Below are 11537 nucleotides of genomic sequence, written 5' to 3'. Positions count from 1 at the left end.
CCGTTGATATTTTGTCAGGCATTTTAAAAACTCTAGAACAAACCTTGATAGATTTGTGAAAGTTTAAAATTTCCTAATTTGACCATTGTTTTGATTTTCGGCCGCCCTTGTGATTTGTTAAGTATTGAAAGGTAGTGCAAAGAAGTCCGAGAGTTGTTTTTTTTTACTTTTAGGGTTAGCTCGAGAGGTTAGTCATAAGTGTTATTAAAGGTGCTAGGGTGTTTGTTTTTCCATAAGTTAAGTAAAGGGGAGACATTCCGAAAGCTCCTACATCCCCAGTATTCTTTAAATTTGTATTTTCACCGTTGATATTTTGTCAGGCATTTATTTATTCAGTTTGTCATTATATAGAAGTATTTTAAAAACTCTACAACAAACCTTGATAGATTTGTGAAAGTTTAAACTTTCCTAATTTGACCATTGTTTTGATTTTCGGCCGCCATTGTGATTTGTTAAGTATTGAAAGGTAGTGCAAAGCCAACACCTCAGTCATGCTGCTTAGAAATATAAATCCTAAATCAGGCCTCCTAAATGGCACCCGTTTATTAATAATTAAATTAGGTTCAAAAGTATTAGAAGCCAAGATAATTACCGGTAGTAGAGCTGGCGACATAGTGTTTATCGCAAGAATCAATCTGACGACAACAACGAATTCAGGCTTACCATTTATTCTAAATAGAAGACATTTTCCGGTAAAATTGTCATATGCAATGACAATTAACAAGTCTCAGGGGTAGACATTAAGCAAGGTGGGGATTTTCTTACCACAACCGGTATTCACACACGGACAACTGTATGTTGCTGTGTCACGGGTCAGAGGCTATAGTGGCTTACACTTCATGTTGGGCCACACAGAAAAATCAACCGAAGATATACCAAATTACACAGACAACGCTGTTTACCAATCTGCCCTCATTAAATGATGGTGAGTACAGTATCGAATGAAAATAGTTCTTTCCCCGCGAAATTGCGGGCTTTTTACTAGTGATTAAAAAAAAGAGAATTCGCATGTTACAAACATGAGGACAGCTAAGTTTAAAATAATTGTTGGCAGATGAAATTCGTCTATAGGGAATGAGATTAGCGGAAGAGTAGCGTCCCTTGATTGGACGTCATCCATAGTCTGTGACGTCACAGACAATGGGTGACGTCCAATCAAGGGACGCTACTCTTCCGCTAATCTCATTCCCTATAAGGAAAAATACCGCAATTCAAAGAACTGTGACAATTTGGAAAAATATAAAGTTTGAGATAAAAAATTCTAATTCAATTAATATCTTAAAGAATGCCATTGATAAAGATCTTACCGACATAATATTTGATTTCGATGAAATATTTAACATGATATTGGATGTTATTTGCATTTTGAATATTGAAATCTCGAATGAATATAATTGTACATGTCAAATAAATGTACTACTAGTGGTGTTCGTGATGGTAGAATTAGTGGTACAGCAGTTGTAGCAACACTACTACTACTACTACTACTACTACTACTACTACTACTACTACTACTACTACTACTAGTAGTAGTAGTAGTAGTAGTAGTAGTAGTAGTAGTAGTAGTAGTAGTAGTAGTAGTAGCAGTAGTAGAGAACAGCTATTCCTATTATTCAATCAAATATAGACTAAATTAAACGGAGTCGAAATCGAAGAGTTTGCGTCAAACAACAACAACAACAACAACAACAACAACAACAACAACAACAACAACAACAACAACAACAACAGCAACAACAACAACAACGACTACAACACAACAACAAAAATCATAAGAAAGTATAGTGGAGACAAAAGTTATTCTGCTGGAACTGTAAGTGATTGATTCATCAGAACACACTTACTGTTTTGCTTGTTTCTTTGTTTTTTTTCTTTTGTTGACCTTGTCTTAGTTTCAATGAAACTTTCATTGGCCTAAATACAGAATTGACAGTCGGCCATAGACATCTACCAGTCGACAGTAATATCATGTGATTTGATCCATCATGGCAAAAGTAAAGAACGAAATATTATCTATATCGGATACGTTCCTAATTTCCTCTTTGGAAATCTTTTGCGTTGAAAGTACGATGGCTGGTATCTTACATGCTACCGTGAACTCGAGAGCGTGTTGTTAACAGTACAAAATAGCCGAATTACTCACTGTCCTTACATTTCCCACTTCTAAGCAGGAGACTAGCTAGTCAGAGACTAAAAATCGTTCCTGAAATCCGATTTTTATTCACTTGCTCCGCTTAGGCTTAAGACTAGCAAGTCATTTACTAGACTAGTATATAACTAAATCTAGTCCGCCTACATGAAATTGGGTCCTGTTTACGACGGTATGTTCTAGGGTAACGAACTTTATTCAACTCAGGGGTGACCGAGTCGCTCTAGGTAGTGACAGATGTAAAAATGTTAGTAAAAAAGGACGCCTAACAGCCGATTGCCATTGTATGAAATGGAAGAGGCCTACTTATGGAATAAAAATAAATACAAATCACGATAAGCAATGAGCATGAGAAATCCCTGGAAATTCGCTATATAAATGTTAACATTAATCAATAATATACATACCACTAGGGCATAGTTTCCTTTTCTTAATTCTGGCTCCAACCATGTCGACACTTGAATTATGTAACATTTTTTCTCGGTATGACTGACGGCAACCAGGAGAGATGAACTAAACTTTGGCAGCTGGTATGGATGCATGCATAAAAAGGGAAGATTACATTTAATTCTATTTATCCTAAAATGTAACAATCACAACAGCAACAAATACCCACAAAAACAAAACAGAACGAAACAAACACAAAACGGACAATAATTCCCAAATCACAAAAAAAAAGAAAGAAAACAAAACATACAAGTGATTTTTAAGCATTCTAGCTAAGTAAAGAAACAAACTTAATAAGAACCAAAAAAAAAAAAAATCAAACAAAAATATCAATACCCAACCAGACAAAAACTCCCAAAAAAACAAAAACAACAACACAAACACCCGTTTATATTCAAGATCTTCTCTTTCTTCTCTGTTGTCGTCTTTTTCCCCTTTTTATTCTTTTCTCCCCCTTCTCCTTCTTTTTTTCCTCTTCCTCTTGTTCTCCCAAGTCTTCTTCTTCTTCTTCTTCTTCTTCTTCTTCTTCTTCTTCTTCTTCTTCTTCTTCTTCTTCTTCTTCTTCTTCTTCTTCTTCTTTAATTATGATAGCCACAAAGTATAGATAGAGTTCTAAACAAAAAATCTATTTGGCACTGTACAGCGATGCACTCGACAACTTATTCGTACTAATGGATAGATCAAGACCTTGACGTGGCCGAAGAGCTTGCTTGTCTCAAGGATCCGGAGAGCTTTGCCACGGAAGATCTATTTCCAAGTAGGGTCATCCATGCCCACAGGTTGTGCGGCTATGTGGTCTAGTGGTATGACACTCGCTTTCGGATCGGAAGGTCCTGGGTTCGAGCCTCGCTCGGCGCACAGTTGAGTCCTTGGAGAAGGCTCTTTACTCACATACTCTCACCGTACTCAGGTGTAAAATGAGTACCTGGCCGTTAACAGCGTTGTCTTTGTCCGAAAAATTGTAATATCGCCTGACAGGCGTCATGTCCCGTCCTACATGTTAAATGTTGCTGGTGACCAGGGACCCCTTGTAAAGCGCTTTGAGCACATTTTAGTGGATATTGCGCTATATAAAAGCTCATTTTTTAAATATTTTTTAAAAGATAGGGACTAAGTTTGATTCGCATCGGTGTATAGGAAGTGAGCAAAGAATTAGACATGCACTGAGTAAGTATACCGAACTACATACGCAGATCAATGCCAAACAAAATTCCCAACTAAGACCATTCTTAGAGGAGATAGAACTTTTTAACAGGGGACTGATATCTCTATACGAGAAGGACTCTCTGACTTAAGATCCACACTGTATTTTAGACAAAGGAGAATGAAAACATTGTTTCGAAACTGGAGTAGACAAATCTCAATAGCCTGAGTTATGGCTAGGGAACTCTATAACAAATACTATTGTGTTGTGGTAAAATCTTTGGAAAGATTTAGGCTAAGAGAATTTGCCCTGTTAGAAAATGATAAGGGAAGGTCAGACTATATTGCTCGGCATCCCACCTAGGAGATCAATAGTCGAAAAAAACCCCAACCAAACCCACCCCACCTCGAGAAGAAGCGATTTGCATGGAGCCAACAACCAACTTTAACTCTCTCCTTACCAGCCATTTTCAGGATTTTCCCAAAAACTTCACATCACCCAACTAACACAAAAATAGATTTTTTATCACTCAAACACAATAGCAGTAAGTTCTTGAGATAAATAATTTCTTTAGCAAAACATGCTGTAAAACACACTGTTCACTTTATTTAAATTTTATTATGTGCAAAAGAAATTTGAATATGAAACATGTTCGTTGTATCGTAACAAATGTGACGATTTTCCTATAGTTGGTAAGGAGAGAGTTAACAGAAGAGAAATAAATTAAAATTCCAGCTACATAAGCACCAATGACAAACAAGACACAACATTGCCTGGGAGTGGCAGGACACATTAAGAGAGATTTTATGGCTAGGTGGGAATCCGTCAAGGCGACTCCCATTTCATTTTAACCCCCAGCAGGAAATTCTACTTGAAACGTCAGGGCCATCATTGTGGCTTTAAAAAAAGTACCACGCAAGTAGCTAAAGAGACGAAAACGTGTAATAGTTTCATCCTCGGGCTGAGTGAGACAAAGTGGCTGCAGCAGAATAGCTCAGTAAATTTTCGGGAGAGACGCTACTATTCTAGGTACACCCGAATGCAAAAGAATGCGCTTCTCACACAGAAGGAATAGGTCTGATGTTCACCACTGAGGCACAGTGAGCGTTCATAGCCCGTGAACCTGCCAACTCTCATATTAACACAACCTGGTTCGCCACCAACAAGAGTAAACCAAACCATGCCATCCAGTACTATGCGCCCCCCCCGCCCCCCCCCCCCCACCCACATACACACACATATGACGCAGATGAAGAAAAGAAAGATGGTTTCTCCCATCAACTTCAGGCGGCCCTGGATTTAAATAATGTTGAGCCACTTGACAATTCTCTAGGGAAGTTTTAAAGCCAAAATTTGGTGTGCCGATACAAGCAGCAAAGACGTTTGGCGATTCTCGGTTTGAGATGGATGACCGTGAATGGAGAGAGATGCTTTACATTTTATTTTTAAAACCAAATTGTCATAGGAGGAGGCACTTTCAAAGGTCAAAGGATCCCAAATCCATGCGGTTATCACAAGATCACAAGACAGAAAATCAGAGTAATCACACCTGCATCTGCCATAAGCCCAGGAGATATCTAATGGAAACACGTCCGAGTGATAAGAAGAGCAGACGTGTCATCAGACCACCGCCTCTTGATGACCAGTTAGACTCCGACCCAAAAACATGGAGCCAAGAGGGAACGCAAGGTAACAGCTGGAGGCGCAAAACACAGACTGAACTGATGTGGGAAGAGGACAACGTGGAAGGAACTGGAAAGGACGGCCTAAAATCGATGAAGGAGAGTCGTTGATGGCCTGTACACCAAGAAAAGCAAAAAGCCAAAGTAGGTACAAATTCGTAATTTGCTTCTGTTAATTATGATGATTAAACGGGGTTTCCATGAAATTCGGCCTATATATTTCATTCACTGTATTTATATTTAGTCTTACAGTAGATTGTGTATCTATGGCTAAAATATACTTCACTGTGAAAGAGGACGTGTGGTGGATAAACTATTGATTAAATCCCCATTAAAATAAATTATTTAAAAAAAAAGGAATTATGCATCATCAAAATGAACCCAGATTTTATGGAAACCCCGGTTTCATTTTAGGAGACTTACCGAGGATTCATGGTATTCCATACTGAAGGTCCCAAAGTTACCAATATTCTTGACCGTAAAGTATATTAACTAGAATAGATGACATAAGCATAGATATAAGCAATTATTTATATGTGAGCCAGCTCATCAAACCAATATTCTGTCGATGTGATTGATATGGTAATATTCATTTCATTGTCTTAATTATAAAACTTGATCTAATGCTTAATCTTTTATTGATAGCAATATACATTGTTTTGACAAAACTGAAATCTCACAAGTCTGGATCGGTTTTACTATGAACTAACTTTTAACTACTGATTCACCCTGACCGCATATCTTTTTGAGACAATAATATTATTCTAGGTTTAAATGCTGCTATTTGTTCTTGTGGTATGACACTCGCTTTTGGATCGGAAGGTCCTGGGTTGGAGCCTCGCTCGCCGCATGAGTACTTGGAAAAGGCTCTTTACACACATTATTTAACCGTACTCAGGTGTAAATTAGTACCTGGTAGTTAACAGCGTTGTCTCTGTCGCAGAGAGAAAACATCGTCGTAAATAGGATTGTAGTTCTCGGTTCGTAAGTTTCCTCTGCTCATGGCCTGTCATTGCCCAAAACAATACATTACAACACACGGTGGCGATCATCTCAAGAAGAATCAACAGTGAGATGTATTCGATGGAATCATTTGTTAACAGACTGACATTTAGCAACCAGTGATAGGCCGTACGTTTTGAACCGCCATTTTGGAACATGGAATGTCCAAAGGCTAGGGCTATTGGTCAATACTGGCCAATGGGCGCCAGCGCCTGTTCGTCAATACTGATCAACAGGCGCTGGCAACAATTGGCCAGTACTGACTAACATGCACTCGCACCTGTTGGTCAGTACCAACAGTCAGTGCTGACAAAGACCTCTTCGCACTTATTCGTCACTGCCTAAATTGTTCCATTTAAAAAAAATATCCCAGGCTCCCAGGCCAACTTATCCCATGACACTCAGTAACACGTACATAAGTTTGATTTAACTCTAACACGTTAGATGCCGTTGGGGCAATGGAATGAGTCTTTTTATTTTATTTTCTCCATTCTATTCCTTTGGGGGACTTTTTCTGTTTGTTAGTTTGTTTTTGTTTTTGTTTTCTTTTTTTTTTGTTTTGGGTTGGGGGGGGGGGGGTATTTACTTTGTTTTGCTTTTGTATAATTTTGTTATTGCTTAAAGTTTTAAACAAAGAGGAAAAGATGATGTATACTATTTCTTGTTATGATTCTTTTATACATTGCCCATTTTTGGCATGCAAAAAAAAAAAAAAAAAAAAAAAAAAAAAAAAAAAAAAAAAAAAAAAAAAAAAAAAAAAAAAAAGAAAAACACGGAAAGGATGAGAAACTTGATAACAAATGGATTATTCCATTTTTGGGGCAGCGTGGCTCAGTGATCTCATATATAAGGGAACAACACAAAACAAACAACGTTTCGACCCTTGACCTTCGTCAGGAGACAAAAAAAAACAAAGACAAAAAAATAAAAATAAAAAACAACATTTGACAAAATGTAATATTTTGTAACTTTACATATTTGTGTTTTGTTTTTCTTTGTCTCCCGACGAAGGCTAAGGGCCGAAACGTTGCTTGTTTTGTGTTGTTCCCTTATATTTGAGTCACATTTACTCCTTTATCTTTCTCTCCAAGCAATGTAAGGCAACAGTCTTAGGGAAAGAGATTTAATTGCATTTTGCGGCTTCATGAAGAAAAGGTTTAACGCTCGTGTCCGAGGTTCGAATCCATTGGAGGTTGCTCAAAGTTAAAGATTCGAAGAAAAAAAAAGCCTTTTATTTGTGACCCATCGTCCCAAAACGATATTATGTCGGGATGAACCAGATGTTGAATAGTCAATTTTAAGCTTCAATTGTCAAGAAATTGAAATTTCGGTTTTCAGTAGTTTAACATTCTATAATTTTTCTTCAATTATACATACATGGACTCAACCCAAGTCTGATGTTTTTGGTCATAGATTCTATTTGAAGCACTTTGATCATCCCGACTTAATACCATTTCGAGGTGGCGGGTCACATTTGCATTTTCTCGTGTAACTCTGGTATGTAAGTGGTCTAGCACTTTACACTTCTCTTGACTTACTCTATCATAATGTGTTCATTGTCATTCCTGGCTTAAGAGAATTGAGCATTGAGAATTGAGTTGTCAGTCTTCGTAATATTGTGTGTTTGTGTGTGTGCTGGTGAGTGTGTATGTATGTGTGTGTTTCAAATCTCATCTCATTCATCTGTGGTGTTTTTTATTCATCCTGTTTTGTTGATAAAGGGGAAACCCGAAACGTTCATTTGATCTGTTTTTGTAATTAAATTGAGGCTTACATTCAACTTCACGTTATTATCTCCGTTGGAGGTGTACAAAAAACGCACAGTTTTTATACACCTCCATTGGAGGTGTACAAAAACGCACCGTTTTTATGCACCTCCGTTGGCGGTGATGGTAAAGTTGTTGCTGCATACGTCCATGGGGTTTAAATAGTTTTAGATTGTAGTTTAGCACGCTGCTTAGTGATTACCGATGTACAATGATAATAAATTAAAGAATAATAACAATAATTTAAAAAATCAAAAGTAAAAAGAAACATGGCACACAAATACTGATCTCAAATCAATAAATAATTTTAGAAAATTAAAATCGAAGTTTTTTTTTTAAAAACATGATAAAAAGTTTTTGAAAAAAAAAAGAAAGAAAATGAAGCAAACAAAAACAAATTAAATCCAAAAAAAACAACAAAGTCAACATTGGGAATCGAACCCGGTACTTTCAAGGTTGGAGTCTGACAGCTTGTCCACTGCGCTACGAAGCCACCTGACTGGTCATCACATTTAATAAGGTCTTTCTAAAACATTATTTTACCTTCAATGCAACTTCTATTTTCTGGTTTTATATTTCGATTTTTTAAATTATTAATATTTTTATATAAATTTATTAACAAAGACATCCTACAGATGTGACAATATAACTTTCGCCATGTCCAAATGAAGAAACACAATATCGCTAATGAAATTGGGTGGAATGCGCATGCGTGACGGAGGTGTATAAAAACGATCCGTTAAGATACACCGTCAACGGAGGTGCATAAAAACACTACGTTATTTCTTCGAGCTTCGAGCAGCAACATTTTACACTGGCTTGAGACCACATATGTGACCCATCGTCTCAAAACGGTATTATGTCGGAACGAACCAAATGCTTAAAAGCCGAATTTAATGTTAAACTGGTCAAAAATATAAATTGTTGGCATCAGCACCCTAAAATTTGGTATCCGTTCTCCTCAATAAAACATACAAACTCAACACAAGTCTGATATTTCTGGCTATAAATTCAATTTTCAACATCTTGACCAACCCGACTGAATACCGTTTTGAAGCGAAGGATCACATATCTTGTTAAGAGATTTGATAATTGTAGGTAAAAGAAAAGATTGCTCTATATAAAATGATAGCAACTGATGCGCACTGATATACAAGAATGATTACCCAAATTGTTCTTGGCTTAAAGTTTCAATGGAAATACTCTCTCAAACCGAGGCAAGATGTTGTCCATTAAAAAAGTTTCAATCAAGGCCATAATTGCGTTCCGTTATCAGACCTGCAAATAGGTGCACATCGGTCGATATGAAAGCATACGAAAAAAAAATTAACCACCCCCCCCCAAAAAAAAAACAAAACAAAACAAAACAAAAGAACAAAACAAAACAACAAAAAACAAAACAAAAAACAAACCCTAAACAAGGCAAAGAACTTACCCCAGCAGAAGCCAAGGATACGAAGGCTAAAGCAACCAAGAGCTTCATTTTGTAGATGTTTGACTCCTAACACGCCGGGGAAAGAAAGATGTAGAAAGTTACATTTGTGCCATCTTTAAAAGGATTAATTTTTCTACGTGTGAGAAGAAGCACATGTTGTTTTCGTCATAAGCACGTGTTGTTTTCGTGATAAGCAAATGTTGTTTTCGTGACAAGAATTATTCTTATCTATATGACCATCTATTATTGTAACTACCAATACATACGAAGTGACTCAAAAGGTAATGGGACTCGTATCAAATGTAGTAATAGCTATAAAAATGTATCATGTCGAGAGAGAGAGAGAGAGAGAGAGAGAGAGAGAGAGAGAGAGAGAGAGAGAGAGAGAGAGAGAGAGAGAGAGAGAGAGAGTTATGTATTGATTTTCCAATTCTTTTCTAATCCCTACCCAACATTTATTCATCCAAGAACACCACTGGCCTTGTGTCACTTTTGACATATGGTGCCAACCCATCTAGGTTGACGTCATAAAAATGCGAGTGTCACCAACATTCATGCAAATGAGCACAAGTGTCAAAATTTGACACAAGACAGGATGATGGTTTTTTCAATGTCAAACAGTCTCTTATATGACCTACAGTAGTCGGTAGGTACCTAAACTAAATATATTAAACTTTCGCATTTGTGACCCATCGTCTCAAAACGGTATTATGTCGGAACGAACCAGATGCTTAAGAGAGCCGAATTAAATGTTAAACTGGTCAAAAATATAACTTGTTGGCATTAGTACCCTAAAATATGATATCCATTCTCCTCAATAAAACATACAAACTCTGAAATTTCTGGCTATGAATTCAATTTTCAACATCTTAACCATCCCGACTTAATACCGTTTTGAGGCGAAGGGTCACATTTGACCTAAGTCACAATATCTAAGATATTGCAACACACAACACAGTACTGCCCTAACCAACAGACAGTATCTATCTGACTGATCCAGATCCAACCAGTTTTGCCGCAATCGACACATTTAGTTTTTTCATTCATAACTCTTTAATTCTATTACATAGTGGGAGGCATCTAACATTAAATAATAGCTAATGATAAATTGCGATTTTCTGTCAGTCGGCGATTTCATTGACGTAATATGTCGCGTAATATTTTGAGATACTGTTCTTTCTTGGTTAAAGCCATGCAAATAACTCTACCTGTAACCAACAAAAGGACAGTATCTATAAAGTGTTATTATTATTATTATTATTATTATTATTATTATTATTATTATTATTATTATTATTATTATTATTATTATTATTATTATTATTATTATTATTATTATTATTATTATTATTATTATTTATTATTATTATTATTATTATTATTATTATTATTATTATTATTATATTATTATTATTATTATTATTATATTATTATTATTATATTATTATTATTATTATTATTATTATTATTATTATTATTATTATTATTATTATTATTATCATTATTATTAAGCTTATTATTTTCATCATCATCATCATCATCATCATCATCATCATCATCGTCGTCGTCGTCGTCATCATCATCATCATCATCATCATCATCATCGTCGTCGTCGTCATCATCATCATCGTCAGCATTATGACTATTATTATTATTATTATTATTATTATTATTATATATTATTATTATTATTATTATTATTATTATTATTATTATTATTATTATTATTATTATTATTATTATTATTATTATTATTATTATTATTATTATTATTATTATTATTATTATTATTATATTATTATTATTATTATTATTATTATTATTATTATATTATTATTATTATTATTATTATTATTATTATTATTATTATTATTATTATTATTATTATATTATTAATTATTATTATTATTAT

The 11537-nt window shown here is 35.3% G+C and overlaps 1 protein-coding gene across 1 annotated transcript in view; it reads right to left on the bottom strand.

Annotated features, from left to right (window-relative positions):
• LOC144959806 (uncharacterized) overlaps positions 1-9781 on the bottom strand; it is a 16476-nt gene extending 6695 nt beyond the window's left edge. The window contains exons 1-3 of the mRNA XM_078892559.1: positions 9626-9781; positions 5846-5914; positions 2557-2676 (exon numbers count right to left, since the gene is read on the bottom strand). Coding sequence (XP_078748685.1) covers positions 2557-2676; positions 5846-5914; positions 9626-9673 — 237 coding nt within the window. The 5' untranslated portion in view covers positions 9674-9781. The remainder of the gene's footprint in view (positions 1-2556; positions 2677-5845; positions 5915-9625) is intronic.
• Positions 9782-11537: the final 1756 nt, after the last annotated feature.

Source organism: Berghia stephanieae, chromosome 14 (genome assembly GCF_034508935.2).
Source record: "Berghia stephanieae isolate SIO BIC M18660-M18661 chromosome 14, UCSD_Bste_1.3, whole genome shotgun sequence".
Classification (NCBI taxonomy): domain Eukaryota; kingdom Metazoa; phylum Mollusca; class Gastropoda; order Nudibranchia; family Aeolidiidae; genus Berghia; species Berghia stephanieae.
The sequence above is the reverse complement of the archived record's forward strand: the minus strand, read 5'-3'. Positions and strand labels throughout refer to the sequence as shown.